The sequence below is a fragment of the Microcebus murinus genome, chromosome 4 (assembly GCF_040939455.1).
Source record: "Microcebus murinus isolate Inina chromosome 4, M.murinus_Inina_mat1.0, whole genome shotgun sequence".
Taxonomy (NCBI): domain Eukaryota; kingdom Metazoa; phylum Chordata; class Mammalia; order Primates; family Cheirogaleidae; genus Microcebus; species Microcebus murinus.
This window is the reverse complement of record NC_134107.1, coordinates 46,974,249-46,994,639: the sequence shown is the minus strand read 5'-3', so window position 1 is coordinate 46,994,639 and position 20,391 is coordinate 46,974,249. Positions and strand designations below refer to the sequence as shown.

The window sequence follows — 20,391 nt, the reverse complement described above, 5'->3', positions numbered from 1 at the left end:
GCACACAGCTCATCAGTGGCCCAGACAGTGATTTAATTCCAGCTCTGCTGGGCCAGAGCCAGCCTGGGCTATTAACCATTGTGTAGACTCAGGACTTAAAATCTGATATTATGAGTCCCGTGTCCACACTCTTTTCTTCCATATCGTGTTGCTTCCGAAGTTTTGAGAAGTTTGGGAGACACCCAAGAGGGCTTTCACCTCCTCAACCCTCCACCTGTGTCCCATTTCTGGGTCCTGTTGACATCTGCCCCCTTCTGTGGTCCAGGGTGCTCGTGCTGGCCTCAGAGGCTCTGGGGAGGTCGGCCGCTGCCAGTGCTTAGGAAGGTGGAGAGGCCCGGGCCTGGGCTGGACTGTGGGAACCACAGAGTGACAGGCTGGCGAAGGCGGAGTCGGGGAGCGCAGTGCCCTGGGGCTCTTGCCAGCCGCCAACTCACCAGGCACGGATCACGGCATAACTGGATAATGTCAGAGTTCCAGCCTTCCCCCTCCTGATTTACTGCCCTGGCTTCATCTCTGAGGTTTGCTTAATTAATTGGCAGTGAGAAACGTGCTGGATTTGGTGAAATTCATCTCTGTCGTGGCACTTCCCCCTCCTTTCCCTCCAACCTTGAAGAGGTTCGTTAGATCCTGCACGGTCCCGGGGAAGGTGTGGGCCTAGCCAGGTCACTGCAGCCATCCTGAGCGCTGCTGTGTGGTGCTCGAGCCTTGTCAGGTTTGGGGGGGTTTGTGTAGCCATAGATTCAGTCACGCCCTCATTCGTTCTCCCACGGGAAGTCACCTCATTCCTTATGTCTGTCTGTCAGTCATTCACGCACTTTTAAACTCACACACTCGCTTGTTCTCTCCTGAAGTCCATCACTGGTGCACTCTGCATATTCATTCTGTCATCACACATCTGTTGTGAAGCAGCCCTTGCAGTGGAGAGATGGGGTCCCTGAGAGTCGGGCGGTGCTGGGCTTGAACTCGGATCCTGTGCCTGTGAACTTGGGTTTGTGCTGCAGGAGGGGCTGGCCTGGTCAAAAATGTGGCGAAGTGCAAGTGCACAGTGTGGAGAAGTTGGGTGGGGCTGGAGCTTGAGTCCTCACAACTCTTCCATTTGACAGATGAGGAAACTGAGACTTGGAGACTGTATTCCCGCCGTCATGAATGTAGAGCTTGGATTCCGACCCAAGTCTGGCTGATTCTAAACCCCAGCTCTTTACTCTGCTACTCTGGGAGGAGCTGGTCCTTCTGAGGTAGGGATGACAGGGATGGCTCCCTGGGAGCCAGGCTCTTTGTGTTGGCCAGGGCAGGCGGCAGACATGGGCACCTGCCAAGCAGGGCTGGAGGGCACAAGATGTCAACACCAGCAAGGGTCTCTTTGGAAGAGTCTGGAGGGCCTTGCTAGGCTCCGTTCTTTCTTTTCAGAGCTGTCCTATGGGGTCTGGTTCATCCCAGCCTCGCCCTCCCCACTGTCATGTTCCCCTGGGTCAGTAACCTTTAGTATGTCTGTCCCATCTTCCCTGTGTCCTTTTCGGACAATCACTCCTTGTTCCCCTCTGGAGGGGGGAGACAAGCAGACCTGCTCCCTGCCTCCTGGGGTGGCCAAACAGGGACAGGCGCAGCAGTACGGACCATGGGCAGGGCTGTAGCAGGGCCGGCAGACCACAGACGGGAAGCCCCACCTCTGCCGGGTTGCGGGTGCAGGGAGCACCAAGGACGCAGCGGAGCTGGGCCCCGGAGGGCCAAGGAGGAGCTCCAGGCAGGCTGGGGAAAGCAGTTGTGATGACGGCAGAGGGAGAGGGACTCTTTTAGGATCTCTGTGTTCAGTGAATGTGGGGAGTCCCGAAGAGGAGGCAGTGTTCTCTGGACCCCACTTGGGAGGGCACTGGAGGAAGAGAAGGAGGCCCAGGGAGGGAGTGTGGGCCCCAGAGCCACATGGTCCAAGGAGAGCAGATGAACCAACTCTGTCAGGGTAGACTGGCCAGGGCCACCTTCCTGGAGGACTGGAGCTGGCAAGGTGGGCTGGCATTCCATGGGGGAAGACTGCAGGGTTTTCAGGAGGCTGAAAGGGGGGTAGGAAGCAAGCCACTTCTCCTGTCCAAACCTTGGCCTTCTCTTCTGCAAAATGGGACTAACACCTCCTTTGTGGGGCTGCTATGGTGATGCAGTATGATGATGTGAGTGGGGTTTGTGGCTTGGGCCTGCATGGAGGAAGCACTTTCCCCGGTCTGTTTCCCTTTCCTCCTCCTTGGCCTGTTTGTCCCCACCTTTCCAGGCTGGCCCGGGAAAAACCCTGCATTGCCCTCAAAGGGCCTGGGTATCAGGGATTTTGCAATGGCTCTTGCAGAGTTGCAAGTGTTCCGAGCGGCTTAAGGGAAGGTCAGGGGACTGCTGGTTCAGGGACTGGGGGTAGATGGCGCCAGGCAATGATGAGGTTGGAGGGTGCTGGGGACCAGAGCTGGGCTGGGGACTGTGGTCTAGGTGAGGGGCTGGGGATGTGAGGGATGGGAACCTACAGATGTACAGCCATGAGTGGGGGGTGGGTGGCGGGGGGGTGAGGCACTCAAAACCCAGTGCTCAGACAACCTCAGACAACCTCCAGGACAGTTCTAGTAATTGCCTCTTGCAGCTTAGGACCAGACACAATCTTGCTTTCAAAAGAGTGTTCTTTTATTCCCACCCCCCACTTTTGTTTTATTTTTTCAAATAAGGAGTTAGTTCACTCTGTGCTAGAGCCAAGGGGAGAGTTTAATGAAAATCAATAGAGAAATTAAAGCAGGGAGCGGGGAGGAGGGCTCAGTTTCCAGTCCAGGAAGAAAATCACTGAGAGCGAGGTACAGGGAAATTGCTGCCTGTCTTTGTGCAGCTCCTTCACCCCCTCCAGTTTCCTGGGGTAGCTTCTTGGCATCAGGCTGCCCTGACATCTGAAAGCCCGGGCTGGATGACAGATGGAGACAGGGAGGCCTGGACCCAGCTCTTGAAATCCCAGAGGCCTTGGGCTGCAAGGGTGGTGGTGTCTTTTGCTGCTATTTTACAGGAATCTCTCTCCACTGCCTGCTCCCTGTGTGATTGCAGATGGTCAGAAATAGTTAATTTTTGCAAAAAACCCCAAACAAACAAACAAAAACAACAACAGAAATAAACCTTTAACCAGTTTTCTCATTCTTTTACCCATTTGCTTCTCACAATCATTTTGTAAGGAAGGCAGGGAGAGACAGGCATGTTACAGAAGGCATGCCCTGGGGACAGGCTGAGGCTGTGCAGGGAGCCGCAGGGTCCCAGGTCAGCTGTGTGCTGTGACTCTGGCTGACAGTGGAGGAGTGCAGGGACTGGCATTGTCACTCTCCCCAGCCTTGCAAGGGGACGGGGTCTGTGACTGAGCCTTCCCAGAGGAAGTGTGGCTTGTTCACATATACACATGTCAAGGCTCTTGTCCCTCTACCTTGAAGGTAGGGGTAGGGGGCTCTTAAGAAGGCCAGGGTGCCAAGAGGCGGGAACACAATGGGCCACATGCCCTGCCTCCCCTCTCCTCTCCTCACAAGGATCCAGGCTGACATCATGGGCCAGTACTGTCCAGACTGAAGGAAGGCCATGCCAGCTCAGGGGCTGCACCATACCTGCCAGGTCCAGCCTGACTGTGTTGAAGGGACAGGGCTGCTTGGCAGTCTGGGTGTCTAAATGCAGCGGCAGCTCGGAGGAGCAGGCTCCATCCTCCGGGCTCAGCGGACTCCATGCGCTGTACAACAGCGGCCTCTGGTGGACAAGAGCATCAGTGGCAGCTCCACCCGGCTGCCTTCTGGAGCTGCGAGCTGATGTGCTCCAGGCCCCAGGAACAACAGTGAGGGCCAGTGTGTGTGTGTGTGTGTGTGTGTGTGTAGGGGGGCGGGGGAAGAATTTACAAATTCAGGACAATGAGGGCTTCTTTCTGCTTCTTCCCACTGAGCCAGCCTCCTCCAGGAGGAGGATGTAGACAGATCTTGCAATCTAACAGGTCTCCAACATTAAGATTTCCCCAGAGAGTCTGTCCTATACCTTCCTAGAGTGGAAACCTTCCTAGGTCTCCTAGTTCCCACTGTGCAAAATCTAAACCCCTCAGCCTGGCACTGAAGGAGTCTGTGCAAGCTGCCTCCAGCACACTGCCCCTTTGGTAAACAATCCCAGGTTCAGTGTCTAGCTTCATCTCTCACCACGTGTGACCTTGCACCCCTCTGAGCCCTGTTCCATCCGTCATGGGTAAAAGTGCAGTGACAATTCCTGTCTCTCGGGTTGTGAAGACAAAATGAATCAATGCTCTATAAATGTGAGTTATTTTCCCCTTCCCACCAAATTCTTCCGTTAACTGCCCCCAGGGCTTCCTTGCCTTGGAGCCTCTGCCTATGTGGGCACTGTTGACATGCAGCTCAGACGCCTCCTTCTCTGGCCCTCCTTCTCAACTGCCCTCCTCTCCCCTTGGTGCTCACACAATACGCGGTGCTGCTCCTGGAGCACGCCCCACACTGCCTGGCCTCGGAGCTCTGTCGGGTCTTCCCCACCAAGAGACACTATGTCACCCACCCTTTCAGCCCATTAGGGAAGTGGCACGGGTGCACACACGGGTGCACGATGTTTGGTGTAGGACTGAATAAGTACTATTTGAAGCAATTTGGTGCATTCTTGATCACTGCAGATAAGAGCATGTAAAGCCAGAAAGGCGAAGGGATGTCCACACTCACATTTCCATGCTGAGTTGCAGGGCTCAGACCAGCATGAAGAATGTTTGACTTCACTCAAAACACACTGGCAGGCCGCTGTGAGCAGTTTCAGATTCTAGAGTGGGGCGGCATGCAGAGATGGGGGAGTGTGAACATTGTAGGGCCCCTCAGCAAGGACAGAGTGGCTAAAAACCTTTACATGGGATTTACCCTGCTTTGCACCACTCAGCCCTGGTAGTTTGCACCAACTTCTCCTCTCTCCCTCTCTCCCCTGCCTCCTGTGGCCCTGACCCCAAGTTCTTAGGTCACAAAAATAATTCAGAAGGCTGTGGGCCAAGATGAGCTCTGTGAGTCAGCCCGAGATAAGTGAGATGAGCAAAAGGCACTGGAGACTGGCCCTGCCTCCTGGGGAGAGCCCGCCAGGCTGGGTGTTAGAGGGGAGACCTGGGATCCGGCCTTTCTTTGGTGCTGGTTTGCTGATGGACCACAAGGAAGTCTCCTAATCCTTGGGAGCTTCTATTTTCTCCTTTGGTGGAAGTCCCTATTCTGCTGGTACCACGTGGCGTATGAAGTCATTTTGTGAGATGCACTGTGACAACCCAAGTTCGAAGGTGTTAAGCTGGCTGGGCTGGGTATTTTGGTGCCTATTCTCTGGGGTTGGGGTGTGTTCAGAGGGTGGTGATCCTCCAGGAGTTGTTAGAAGAGAGCTGGGCGCCTCTCTATCCCTGTGAACTCATAGATGGAATCCCACATTTGAGAGCCCACTGTGTGTGTGGGGGGGGAGTGGGGGGACAGTGTGGTGAAAGGCAGTGGGCTCTTCAACAGGGGAAAATCGTAGTCAATGAGCACTTCCCAGCTGGCTCCAAAGAAGCTGATGGGAGCAGAAAGTAAATGAGAATTCAGATGTAAACAGGATGCTGGTGCTGGGAAGAAGGGACACTTTGGCCACAGGGAAGCCAGGGTTGCTCAGGGCGAGGGACCAGGTGCAGAGGTGGCAGGCACTCTCAGCCACCATCACTGGCTTCCCCCAGGCTTCTGGAGTGGGCATGTGCTAGTTTGTGGAGGAGCAGGGGGAAGGAGGTTTCTGGGGCAGGGAGGGGATTGAGAGGGTGGCAGGAGGTACAGGTTTGGGGGCAGCATTTGACCAGGGAAGGTCCACGTCCTGGGAACAGTCTGGCACTGGCAGCACCGCATTGACAGCAGGTCAGCCGTCAAAGCCCAGAACTGGAACTTGCACCTGCTGCCCATGGTGGCAAGTGATGGGTGTTCAGGTCACCCACAGAGACAGAGAGAGACAGGGCGATGAGCAAGAGGAAGAGATTTATAGAAGGAAGAGAGAGAGAAGAGAGATGGAAAGACATACATTCAGCTAAAGAACAATCACAGTTTTGAAAGGAGTGTTTCATTCTCTTTCTGGGCTACTTCAAAAATATTAATACAAATTAAATTATTTGTAGATTTGTGATAGCTGGATGTGCAGTCCCCTGCTTGGGACCTACTTGAGTGTGTGATCGTCTCTTATTATGGTTTTAATTTTATCTTCTGGATGAGTAATGATTTTGAATACTTTTTCATATGCTTATGACCATTATGATTATCATCTTTTGTAAAATGCTGGTCTGAGTCTTTTGCCCATTTAAAAACATTGAGTTGTGTTTTCCCATTGATTTATGAAGTTTAAAAATTATATTCTATATACAAATCTTTTGGCTTATATATAGATACATAGATAGATAGATGGTAAGCCTATGGTTTGGTTTTTCATTCTCTTAATGGTGTCTTTTAAGAAATATAAATTCTTAATTTTGTTAAAGTCCAATTTATTGATTTTTTTTCCCTTTATAGTTAGTGCTGCTTATGTTCATTTAAGAAATAGTGGTTTTCTCTAAAATCATGGTGGTATTCTGCATTTTCTTCTAGGAGATTTGTTGTTTTGCCTTTCACATTTTGGCTTATGATCTATTTCAAATTAATTTTTTAAGTGGTGTTCAAGGTTCAATTTTTTTCCATATGGATTTTTAACTGAGCCAGCACATTTATTGGAAAGACCTTACTTTCATTACTGAATTGAAGTAATGCCTTTTTTGTAAGTAAAATGGTGATATATGCATGAGTCTGTTTCTGGACTGCTTTTTTTTTGTTCAATTAGTCTTTTTGTCCATCCTTGTGCCAATATGGCATTGAGTTCCTGTAGTCTAATAAATTTTGATATTTGGTAGTATCCATTTTCTAACTTTATTCTTTTTAAAGATTCTTTTGGTAATTATTAAACTTTTTGCATTTCTCTATATATTTTAGAATCAGCTTGTCAATGTCCACAAAAATACCTGCTGAGATTTTGATTGGAATTTTTTAAAATTTAAGATAAATTTTTGGATAATTGCCATCTTAAACAATATAGGATGTTACAATCAATGAATACAGTACATTTCTCTACTGAACACAGACTGCCTAATTTCTCTCAGCAACATTTTGAGTTTTCAGTGTTGATATCTTATATATCTTTTAAAAAATTTATTCTTAGCTATGTTTTTATGCTAACATAAGTGGTATTTTAAATTTTTTTCTAACTGTTGGGTTGCTAATATATATAAAATGCAATTTTGATATTATATCCAGTGATCTTGCCAAATTTACTTATTGATTTTAGTAGTGTGTAGATTCTTTTGGGTTTTCTATGTACACAATTATGTTATCTATAAATAATGACAATTTTGCTTCCTATTTTCTAATCATTCTACCTTTTTATTTTTTTCTTATCTGATTGCATTGTCCAGTGCAATGTTAAATAAGAGTGATAATAATGGATATCTTTACTGATTTTGAGCAGAATACTGTCAATATTTCATTCACTATTTCAGTGTGAAATATGATATCATTATCATTTTAAGGATTAGAAAACTGAGGCTCAGAGAAGGTAACTTGCTCATTTCACCAAATGGCCCAGACTTTTTTTTTTTTTCTCTGAAGGCTGTATCACTCCCTTGTATTATAGGTACCTTTAGAACAGGATGTACATTAGACTCACTTGAGAAGTATTAAAAAATAATGGTGCCAAGACTCTACCACATACCAATTAAATTCAAGTATCTGGTGGTGAATGCTGGATATCAATAGTTTTAAAACTTTTTCAGATGATTCTAAGCAGCTAGGACCCAGGCTGAGATCCACTGATCTAGAAGCACTTTTGGTATAATTCAGATCCTAGCTGCGCCCAGTGGTGCTTTGCTGAAAACTTGATATTTTCATATCAGCACATGCCTAATAACCCTAATCAAAAGGAAACCCACCCCAAAATGCCTTCAGAGCATTTCTTTGAAAATCTGCTATAAGGAAAATCATCTTCTTGAAAGGGAAATTATTTACTATATAAATTCTTAAGTGAGTCAATCTGTGGTTTCTCTCTACCTTAATAACTCATTTTTGCTTTTTATGACTATATATCTACCTCACTGATTTGCCTGTCAAACTATTGTGTAATCCCTTTCATCCATTGTTTAATTCTGTGTTCCATATTACTATTTCTATGTATCCACTTTGGCACTTAGCTTTTAACCAAAGATTCTTGTTTGAAATAGCAAATGAGGTTGAAGTCTGGGATATATTAACTTGAGGGAGGATAATATTATCCCTTTGGTGGCCACATGATTCTGTTTAATTATTACAATCTAGCAACCAATTCCTCTGCCTTTCCCTAAAAACTAAATACACAAAACAAAAACAATTACAATTCCCCCACAAAGCAAAACCAAGAAGTAACAGACTAGCTAATCAGTGATCTATGATGTACCTTTGTATACCAGCCTGTGTCCCTTAGATAATTGCATAGAAGCCACCACTGATGCTTTTCTAATTATCAGCAGGAGAATGTTGCTCATAAATCTGACATGGTGTTTACTGCACACTTTGGGTTCCTCAGTCACAGGGGTTCTGCTATGGTTTGATTATATCCTCCAAAGTTCATGTGTTGGAAATGTCATCCCCAGTGCAACAGTATTGGGAGTTGGAGCCCAATAAATGGTGGTTAATGCCATTATTATGGAAGTGGATTAGTTATCTCTGGAGTGGGCTTCTGATAAAAAGTTGAATTCAGTACCCGTCCCCATCCCAGCCCTTCACACTTGTTCGTTTGTCCTTCTGCCTTTCACCATGGGATGAGACAGCCAGAAGGCCAGATGTGGGTCCCTCAACCTTGGGCTTCCCAGGCTTCAGAACTGTAAGAAATAAATCTGTTCTTTATAGATAACCTAGTCTCAGGACATTTTATTATAGCAGCACAGAACATACTCAGACAATTCCCATGCTGCTTCTCCCACTCCCCAGAAAGAATCTCAGCATTCACCAGCTCCCTGTGTGTCCAGACTCCAGGTGCATTGACTTTGCTGTCTGGATGATGACCAGGCCACACCATCCTCATCACCACTTGCATGCTTTCCCACTAGAGAGTCTGGGCTCAGGTCCAGGCCCCTCCCATTCTATGTAAAAGCTAATTATCTGTAAGTGCTTCCAGCAGCAATTTCTTTAGGGAGGTGAAAGTGCTTGATTAGATTGTTCTCTTGGCATCATCAAGTTTATAACTGGGGATGGAAAGTGGATGGTTTGGGGGTGGATACTTTCCTAAAGTGGGACCAGTATTGGAGGAAGCTGGCTTCAGGCTGGGCTGCTCCTGGGCCCATCATGGAAGCCGAGCTGAGCAGCCCCTATTGACCTGGTCCTGTCAGCAGCACCTCCCTTCTGTCTTGCCCAGAGGCCCCTCCGAGGGAGGAACAGGACCAGGAGTGGGGAGACCAGGGTCGGTCCCGGCCCTGGCATTAACTAGCTGTGTGGCCTGCACAATTTCCTCTCTTCCCTGGACTTCCGTTTCCTCAGCACTCGGTCCATACTGCACAAGTTAACTGCTGTGTGTCCGGCCTCAGCTGGGTGCTGAGGACCTGGAGAGAATTCGGTGCAGGAGCTGCCCTGAGTGGCTCAAATCTAGTGGGGGGATGTGCGTGTAGCTCAGTGAGATCATCCAACATGGCGCGTGCTCTAGATGAGGTCAGGCAGAGTGGCATGGCAGCTGGGAGGACAGAAGCCACCTCTGTGTCAGGGAGGTGAGTGCGTGTTCGCAGAGGAGGGAGGTAACTTCTGACCTGGGCCCGAGAGGGCAATTAGAAGAGAAAATAGGGAAGATGACCACTTTAACTTCAAGAGAATTGGGTTTGAGGTACCCATGGAATATTCAGGAAAATTATTTTTGAAATTAAACATAAAATGATCCAACAGCAGTTTGGAATTGTAGATGTGGCTCTCAGGAAAGAAGGCCAGGGCTGGAGGGCTGGGTTTGGGGGTAACTGCAATGAGTCATTGAGGCCACTTGGGTTTGGGTCCTGAGAGGCAGGGTTTGTGTCAGACAGTTTCCCTAATTCTTTGGAAGCCTATGATTCCTCTCTGCAACCCCAACCACTTTCTGTCTCACTCTCTGTCCCAGCCTCCCAGTGTTTTCTTTCTGTCTTTGCTTCTCCATCCCTATCCTACATGTTCCAGCTTCACCTGTGTGTCCGGGCCCAGGCCAGCACCTGTCACATGGAGGCGCACAGTAAATGTTTGTTCAACTATAGAAGTGCAGGGATAGTACCAATTTGCTCTCTCTTTCCTTCTAATCACTCACGTTATTCGTTGTTCTTGGTCAGGAATTAAAACAGGAATCGCTCCCATTTTAAAAGTCCCAGTTCTGGGCTGCACGACCAGAAGATATCTAAGTAAGTGCATCAACTTGTGGGCCCCAGTTCAAAGGTTTGCAGTGGGGTCTCAGTCCCAGAGGAGTGCGCAGACAGGAGCCCCGGAGAGCAGCCCACACAGAGACAGGGGCAGGCAGAAGTGGGGTGAGCTAGGACTCAAAGCGCCATGTCTAGGAGTGATGACTGCAAGCTGCCAGTTGGGACTGGGAGGGAATGATGGTGCCATTACATGGTAGGCACTATACATTCAGTCTCTCATTTAACGATTGCAATCATTCTCTGGGGTTAATAATTTTATCCCTATTATATAAAGGGGAAAAACCCACTATAAGATTGGCATTATTATCTCCATTTTATAGATCAAGGTTCAAAGTAGGTGAGAACATTGTTCATCTAGTAAGGGACGGAGGCAGGATTCCCACCTGGGTGGGCCTGACTCCAGTGCCTGTACATGTTCTGACACTGCAAGAATTGGCTCAGGAGCTGGGAAACCCAGAGCCCAGTGGTGTGGGGCCTGTCATTGGCCTCCCACTGTGTTGAGCTGGGTAGGGGGGCCTGGGTTGCAGCTGCTGAGATGGTGGTGGATACCGAGATCGACCTGGTTAGGGCAGCCTGCTGGCAGCAGGCTAAGTGGCAGGTCAGCAGCATCAGAATCAAAGGTCAGGGGAATTTGGACCCTATGAGAATCCACCAAATAGAAACATGAGCACAAACATATGAATAAGCAATTGATGGTAGAGGAAATACAGCTTGCAAAAAACAAAAGCCAAAACAGACTAAACCACTGCAAAACAAAATGATATATTAATAAAAAGATTCTCAACCTTATTAGTAAGTGGAGACATGGAGGTTAAATACAATGTCTGTACCCATTGAATTGGCAAAAATTTTAAAATCTGACAATACCAAGTATTTGCAAGAATGTGGAGTTAAGTGTGGTTAGTATATACTGGTGGGAGTATACATTGGGGCAACTATGTTGCAAGACAATTTGGCAATGCCAATAAACCTAAGGATGTGCAAATACGATGCCCTAGGAATTCCACTCCTAGATTGAGACCTTTAGAGGAACTGGAAGAATATTTATAGCAGCACTGTCTATTATAGCAAAAACTGGGAAACCACTTAAACACCCGTGGACAGGAGAATGCATAGGTAAATTGCAATTGATTTGTGCAATGAAGTACCATACAACAATGAAAATAAATGGACTCAAGCCACATGCAACAACAGGAAGGAATTTCATAAACATAATGCTGACTGCAGAAAAATGCAAATTGCTATAAACAATATGATACCACTTATGTCAAGTACAAAACCTTGTAAAACCAAACAATATATGCATGCAATAAATCTCTAAAGAAAATAAGGAAGTAATAAGTGCAAAGCTCAGAGTAACGGCCAATCCAGCTGAGGAAAGCAGAGGTATGAGTTCTAAAAAGGCATATGATTTCTTGGTTTTCTTTTATTTCTAACACTAGAATTTCTGGATTTTAGGCATATACATGTACACATATAGGTGTTCATTTCATTAGTTTTATACCTTATACATTTGATATATATTTTTTTCTCTTTTGAAGGGAAGATGTATTTCATAACTAATAAACTACTGAAAGAGATCTGAACAAATTAGAAGGAAAGCAAGACAAGAAGCAATTGGCAATTGTATAGACAGGACTCCACAGGACTCTCTGGGGAATCAAAGGGCAGAAAAGGAATTGGGGTCCATATCAGGCTGGGGGTACAAAAATCTGTGGAATTTATGTCCTCTGGTTGGCTATGTCTCCAATATTGTCTTTTCCTATAACAGCCTTTGCTCACAATGTCCCCTCCATCTGCAATGCTGTTCCTCTACCTTCACTTGTCTAAAGTGTGTCCTCAAGTCTTAGGTCAAATTTTACATTCTCACGTTTATTCCCCATTTACTGAAAGCCCACTACATGCCAGGCCTGGAACAGCCAAGAGTGGACAAGCTGTGTCCCCAGGCTTGCCGAGGGGAGCAGGGAACACGGACAGACAAAGGAGCAGAGGCCCATGCAACAAGAGTGCTTCTCCAAATTGCTGGTGCATAAAGGTCAGCTGTGGACCTGTCACAGAGCAGATTCCCAGGCCTCCCCAGAGATCCTCCTGGACTAGGTCTGTGTGGGGCACAGGAATCTGCTCTTAAGAATCTCTCCCTGAATTTGATGCAGCTGGTCCCCAACCTCACTTGGAGAAACAGGGCCTGTTGGTGGGATAGATGTTGTGATAATAGCAGAACTGCTTGGGCATGGCAGCCCTGAAGAGGGCCACCTCCCCCCCTGAGGTGTGGGCACTAAGTTGGGGCAGTTTCCAGGAGGCCTCCCCGTAGAGCCTCCTTGTTGGAAGTCACGCCTGTGTGATGGTTATTTATGGATGTGAGCGCATCTCCCGCTGTGGGGGGCATTCCTCCTTGGCGCACCTTCGCTTCAGCATGGAGGCCTGATGCAGTGTGTGCTCAGGAAGTTTTACTTAGTGGGTTTGCAGAGCAGCATTCTGGGCTGGGGAGTAGCTTGGCGTCCAGGCCTTGAGTGGCACTGGGGCCTACGGGCCATCAGGTACTTGCCTCTTTGGCATGTTCAGTTTGGCCTATCTCCTCCACACATGTGCGGGGACTAGGGCAGGACACTGGTCCGAGTTTGACCAGTATTCCCACTTGAGTCAGGGATCAGGGTCGTATCTGTAACCATGATATAGTCAAGGAGACTGGATTGGTTCAGACATTTCCACATTAGAGATTCTGTAGCCTCTTAGCAAAGGTCTTGATCGGTGCAGGAAAGAGGAAAGGGGATGAGGGCCAGACAGGTTGAGAGGTCTCTTATGTGCTTAGGTCTCTTAGATGCTTCCTGTTTCTAGGCCCAGAGCACGCGCCCTTCTCTTCCCTGAGCCCAAATGAGGCACCTCTCGAAGGGCCTGTTAGTCACACACCTGGCATGAATCCAGGCCTGCCAGGGGCCGCCTGGCTGCTGTTCATTCCCTTTTATTAAGCACGTCCAGGTGAGTTTTATTGCGGACAGTTCCCTGGGCTCCTGTTTCCACATTTGTCTCCTTTGAGTCCGAGATTGCCAAAGGCTTTCACAGCTAATGGACCTTACAGCTCCCAAGAGCCGTTTAAGGGAGGCACAGAACTCACAGGTGGTAATTAGTCAATTGAAACAGACCTCTGGAGACGCACTGGAGCTGAGTGGCAACAAGAGGAAGGAACAGGAATGTTCTGGCCTGTGGCAGGTGTGGGGACCATCAGCACAGGCTATGCCTCACCTCTCCCTACCTGCCACTCCTAACTGGGGAGGGACTCCCTGGTGTTTGGTGGCAGGGTTCTCAGGCAGCCTGGTGTCCAGGGGTAACTAGGGGCTACAGTAGCACCACTGAGCTAGCCTTGACAGGTTACTGCTCCCTTTTTCTCTAATAGGTGACCCCATGATGGAGGTGGAGGGCTGAGCTCGGGTGCCATTTCTCACAAGGCAATGTCATGCCCTGTTCAAAACCTGGACTGTGAAGCCAGACCCATTTGGGTTCCAATCCCATACCAACTACTTTAAAACCAACTACATTGATCTTCGGAAAGTCAATGAAATGTTCTGTGCCTTGGTTTTCTCGTCTGTAAAATGGGGATAATAATACTGACCTCAGAGGGTTGTTGTAAAGAGTAGATGGCCTAATAACATATGGACTCTACCTAGAGTGGTACTTGGCACATTGTAAGCACTTGATGAGCAGAAGCTATTTCCATGCCAAGAGCAGGCGTGATCAGGGCTGGGAAGCTGACGTCCTTATCTGGCATTCACGTCCATCTGCCTTGCTCCTCACTGGTGGGGCACAAACAGCAAGGCCTCCAGGGAAGCAGCCTCCTTCCTGTGGGGGAGGATGGTGAATAACAAGATGGGGAAGGAAGACTGAGCTCAGCCTGTTGCTAAATCCAAGGAAGGGAGGAGGGAACCAACATTTCTTGAGCGTCTCTTCTGGATCACGCATTGCCTGCTTTGTCTCTTTAATCCCCCAATAACCTGTTAATGGAAACAGAATCCCAAAGAGGCTAAGTGACTAATGGCAAGTCAGATAGCAAGGAAAAGGGGACCAGGATGGAAGCTCAGGGATGTGAGGTTAGTAAGTGACTGTTCTTTCTACTACCTTTTGCTGTGGTGTATGACCAGGGTCCAGCCTCTGGACTCTTGGCTTGATGTCTGCTATCTGGAAAGCCTGTGGGAGGTCACTGATCTCTGCTGGACTCAAAGGAGAGGCCTCCAGATGCTAGAGTTTGGATCATTCTGGAGGCCTTATCACCTGGTTGTCCCTAGTTCCACACTGGGTCCCGGGCTGTTCTGGGAAGCCAGGTCTAGCCGTTTAGGGGGATCTTGAGTCTGTCTCATTAATGTCATGAGCAGTGATGCCCTCCCAGCATGCACAGGGAAGCTCCCTCTCTCCATCTGCAGGTGGATGGTGTTCTGTGCTTGGCCGATATCCTGACTGACGACAGCCACTCAGAGGCCACGCGGGCTGAGGCTGCAGCCGTGGTGGCCCAGGTCACCTCCCCACATCTGCCCTTCACCCAGCACCTCAGTAGCTTCCTGGAGAGCATGGAGGAGATTGTGACAGCCCTCATCAGTGAGTCACCCTGGCTGGGTGGGACCCCTGGGAGAGAGGGCCTTGGCACTGTCGTCTGCAGGAAGAGCCAGGGAGGCCTTCGTGCCCACCGCTCACTGCAGCCCAAACGTCTCCTACATACATGGTGACACTTGCTGAAATCCCACCATTAATGGATCAGAATTGGGCTTTGAAGAGCTCTGCTTTCAAGAGTTTCCTATTAAAATGCATGCAGCCCCAAAAGAGGCAAGTTGAATGGTGGGCAATTTGGGATTAATTGGCCTTTCAAAAGGGAGTTCAGGACAAGCCCTGGGGGAGGGAATGGGGCCTCAGATTTTGAGGTTCAGATCCTGACCTGAGAGACTGATAGGCTTTGTTCCTTAAGTCTCAGTCACTGTACCCAATGAGTGTGGCAACAATGACCAGGGCTCATGGCTTATTGGAGAGAAGTCCCACCAGCAGTCTCACGTCGTGGGGCCTTAAAAGTTTTGACTCTTTAGAGTCCTCTAGTCAGACATGTGTTCCTGGCAGGAGAGTCATAGCCTATATTGAGAATCTGCTGTTCTCCTAACTTTCCCTTGCTAAACTGAGGAAACTAGAAGGACTCATCTGGATGCAATCCTCAGGGACCTTGTTTTACAAACCACTTCCTTTCTTTTAAAAGTGCTCGTGGTGATCTCTGTTTCTACTTCTCTCCCTTTCTCTTTTGCTGTCTCTATATCCATATCTTACTGCAACCTAATGAAAATTAATTTCATCAGAAATTTTAGGGTTCACTCTTGGAGTCATCATACCAGGGCTGGGAATATCTGGGCTAGCACAAATCTGAGATAGCACAATCTAAGTCAGACCTTGGGTTTGGGTTCTGGTTTTGCATTTATCCATTCAGCAAATAGCCATTGACCATCAGGCACAGTGTGAGATCCTGTCATTGCCATAACACGTTATAAAGCTCTCTTTACAATTTTCATAATATTTAGAACAAGAGTTTGCAAGTCATTTTTTTTTCAAATGTCCTTCTAGCTCTAGAATTTTAAGATCTGCAAGTACTTTGCACATAGAAGACATCAGGTAAGTTGACTTTATGGATGATTCTAGTTTACAGGGGCAGTGGTACCCACAGGCCAGGCTGGGAGAAATCAGTTTGCCAACATCCCACATTTATACAAAATTGAGAAAACACGGAGTCCAGTTGAAGGTCTTGGCTGGAAGGAGCTCAAGAGACCATAAACTCCCACGCCCACTCTCAAGGAGAGGAGATCTTGGCCTAGAGAGGTCGAGGAGTTTTCTCAAAGCCACAGGACAGCGTTAGGATTTCCTTGGGCCAGAAGCTTCATGCTCAGACATCTGCCAGAGCCCAGCAAGGTAACTGAGTTGAAGAGAGCCAGATGGAAGAAGAAAATAAGGGGATTTGAGTCCTGTATTGAATTAAAAACTGATGAAAGGGGGACAGTCACCGGTAAACTCCAGTTGATTGTTGCCATGTAGGAAATGCCTAGACTTTTAAAGATAAGACCAAAAATGGTAAGTTTTATAGAAAAATCTCCCAATTTATAAATGTTATCAAATAATAAAACAAATAAACCAAAACAAATGTAGTCCAAATGACCTTTCACTGTTGGCGTATGTCCGTCCATTCCTGCTTCTTTGTCCAGGCTGGATTTCTCCCTGGAGGTGATCTTCCTGCTTATTTCATCCTGATGAAGATGCACTGTAGAGTCCACTCTGAGATTCAGCAGATACCTTCTGGGCGGGAAGCCAGGGCTCTGTTCTTTGGTGGGAAACAGCCCTCCAATTTCTTGCCATTCCCTGGAAACATTTATAAATGAGTCACTGGAATCCTCAATTTAATCTTCCTAACACATCCCAGGTGACTCAGACTATAGTTCAAATAAATGTGCAGCAAAATTAAAAGGCACTTAGATGGTTGTGTTAATAATTGCTGTGTCGGCAGCAACAGCAACTGCATGAGAATGAGGGGGAGTGTTTGGACCTAGAAGAAATCTCATAGGAAAGTGGACCATTGAGCTCTGTAGTCATACCCCAAACCCTGGATGCAGGGAGATGGCCTAGAAGGCATTGAATGGACTCTAGTGGTTCCTCCAAAATTAGATGACAGGGCAGTCATTGGATAAAGGAAATCATAGAGTTCTTTATTGCTTGGCTAATCTGTTGTCCCAGCCCTGGGAGGTTAGATCAAGATTCTGAGTTGTTTAGGGGTCACGCCTGGGCCACGGGGAACAGAGCTGCCCAGAGGCGGGCATTACCCTCCCAGTAGGATTGAAACCTAGGTTTGCAGGAGCATCACTGGGAATGAGTCAAAGAGGCTGAGATACAAGAAGCAACTGGAGTAGAGAAAGAATGGGGGCTCTGGAGTCAGGAAGACCGGATTTGATTCTAGCCTCCAACAATTACTTACTGGCCATAAGACCACAGGCAAAACACTTAACATTTGAATCTTCAATTTCTTCACTTGCAAAATAATGATACAAAGTGAATTGTTATAAGGATTAAATGACTTAATGAGGTTAAAAAAAAAGTATAGCAGTGCCTGACACAGAGTAAACACGCAGTGCATGGTAGCTGCTGTGGCGGCTACTAGCTTTTCTGAGACTCAGAAAGTTGCAAATGAAGACAATCATTTTCTACTTTGAGGGTGCTCAGCATTTAATGGCACAGTGAGAAGTGCACTGCAGGTGTTCGATTAATGTTATTGTCTGTCCCTTTGTAGGTAGGAACCAACAAGTGAAGTCACTGGAAGGTGTTATGAGGTACAGTTGCAGCATCAGATGCTGGAAGTTCAGACTCTTTGTGGAGAGGGAATAAGTAGGGACCAGACTAGAGCATAGTTCACTCATTCTCCTGAGCTTTCTCTCTGGGGGCTATTTTCCTGAAGTGTGGCCTCTCCTCCTGTGGGTTTGTAGAGGTGTTACCAGCAGGAGAGGGCTGGGACCAAGGAAGCACCCTGATTGGTGGTTAAGTTGGTGTTGAGGGTCAGAAGTCAGGTCCCTTGGGCTGGGGCAAGCCCCGTGGACAGAGCCCTGCTTCCTCTAGAGGTGGGAGCCCATCGCATGTCCTATGGAGCCCAAGGGCAGATGTGTCAGGTGGTGGGGGAGGAATGGGGCACTCTGCTCCTAAATGGTCCTTAGTACAATCACAGATGGTAAGTGGGGAGATCAGGTGAGGGCTGGGCTGTGACCACTAGGATCAGAAAGAGCCTGACATAAAGGGACTTGGCGTGGGACTTTTCTGCAGCCAGATGACCCTTACCCTGGGGCCAAAAGGAAGTCCCGAGGCTCTGCTGATGGCAGCAGGAGAGATAGAGTCACTTTTATTTATTTATTTATTTTACCTTCAGCCTCTTTCTTAAGGCAAATTTAGCAGCAGTCTAGTGTGCATTACTACAGACACAAATGGACAAAGACCTCTTTCCTGCCTCACAGCCTTTGTACATGCTCTTTCTTTAGTGTAGAACATTCTTTTCCTCCAAATATTTTTGTGACTTGTCCCTTTCCTCAAGGGCTCAGTTGTAAAGTCACATTTTTAGGGATACCTTCTTTATGAACCCCAGTGGGCCCCTAGTTATTCTGTGTCTTAGCATTTCTTTATTTTCTCTTTTATATTATCAGAATTTGCAGTTATATTAATTTTTCAAAAGTTCATTTTCTCTTGCCTACTAGTAGAAGGTAAGCTCACCTGTTTTGTTCTCTGCGCCATCCCAGAATCGATACTTGTTGGATGAAGGAGTGAATAAGAGTCACATAGCAGGTCTCAAATCCCAGCTTTGCCACCTATGTGGATAGTCACATTTCCCCCTCTAGTAACTACCTTCCTCATCTATAAATTGGATGTTATAACATCAGCCCAAGTGATCTCCCAGAGCTATTGTAGGAACCACGTGAGATAACTGATAAGAAAACACATAACACTGAAGCTACTTTCTTCCTCTTTGCTATGCAGAACTGTGCCAAGAGGCCTCATCTGGGGAAGTTTTCCTGCTGGCCTCTGCGGCCCTTGCCAACATCACATTCTTTGACACAATGGCCTGTGAGATGCTCCTGCAGCTGAATGCCATCCGAGTTCTCCTGGAAGCCTGCAGCGACAAGCAGAGGGTGGACACGCCTTACACCCGGGACCAGGTGAGAAGCTCAGAAGGGAGCAGGCCTGTAACCATGGAGACAAAGGATAGGAGGCCAGTGCTTTTGGGGGCAACAGGAGACAGCATGGCCTGGCAGCACATGGTCAGTTTCACTGGACCCTTTTTCTGGCATCCCGGGCTTTGCATGCTGTAGGAAGGTAAAGGAATATGTTTTTGAAATCTCTCATTGACCTTGGAGCCTCTCCCTGCCCACTTTGCTCATCCAACTGCAATAGTGCCTTCCTCTATCTGCACTCAGACTGTCCATCCTGGGAGGCAGAGAGACCCATGGGAATGTTCCCGGACCTCCTCCAGTGGTCTGTGTCCCAGCCATGCAGGAGCCCATCTGACATTGTAGTGTGATGCTTCCCTCTCTGCCCCCATAAAGAACAGGGACTTGGAGCAGAGGCTTCATTCTGGGACTCAACCTCTACATCAGAGACAATTTTTTTTTTTTTCTGTATTTGGGCTTCATGAAAGGTTTCATTTTGATTTACTACTAAAAGTGTTTAAAAGCATAGAATAAAGAGGTTTTAAAGGCTCTTTGAGATCTGATGTCCTGGAATTTTATCCCATCCTACCTCTGGCCACACTCAGCCTCCCTTTTCCCCACCAAGAGGTGGGGATGGTAGATCAGGTAGGTTTTGGGACCCTGTAAATTCTATCAGGCACCTGATATCTAAGTAGGAGGAGCCTTTAACCCCCAACCCTGCTTATCCTTGTCTGTGCTTTAGCCCCACCCCCACCTGTTTCTTCCAGTCTCATCCCTTAGCTGAAGCTGCCACCCCAGCCACTCCAGGAAAGCCTTCCCTACTGGCCTCAGCTCTCTGGAGTTGCCTCCTTTGCTTAACGCCCATACCTCACAACGCAGTGTTGAGTTATCTAATGGCATTTATTCCTCTTAATTATTTAATGTGATTTTTTATTTTTTTCCTCTCAGGCCATGACCTGTGTTCTATACTTCCTCACCATTTCTTAAGACTTCTAGCCCAGAGCTGGCACCCTTGGTGATGTTCCCCAAATGCGTGTTTGGGGCATAAAAAGGAAGAAGCAGGATGGTACCACATCAGTTGTTTCATATCCTTAGAGTCACCTGAGGAAGGGCAGCTAACCATAGAAGCTCCTATTCAGAGAGAATTCTCTAGCATCTAAGCATTTGCCTATGGGGGTCTAATAATAACGTGGTACTGGTGATGTTTGCTCCATTTTATACCTGAGAATATTGACATTCAAGGGGATGTTCCCCAAATCATATGGT

General features: G+C 47.6%; 1 protein-coding gene across 1 annotated transcript in view; it reads left to right on the top strand.

Moving 5' to 3' along the window:
- The window catches only part of INSC (INSC spindle orientation adaptor protein), a 130,048-nt gene that overhangs the window by 91,692 nt on the left and 17,965 nt on the right, over positions 1 to 20,391 (top strand). Inside the window, exons 8-9 of the mRNA XM_012780712.2 lie at positions 14,845 to 15,016; positions 18,956 to 19,134. Of these exons, the coding sequence (XP_012636166.2) occupies positions 14,845 to 15,016; positions 18,956 to 19,134 (351 nt within the window). The remainder of the gene's footprint in view (positions 1 to 14,844; positions 15,017 to 18,955; positions 19,135 to 20,391) is intronic.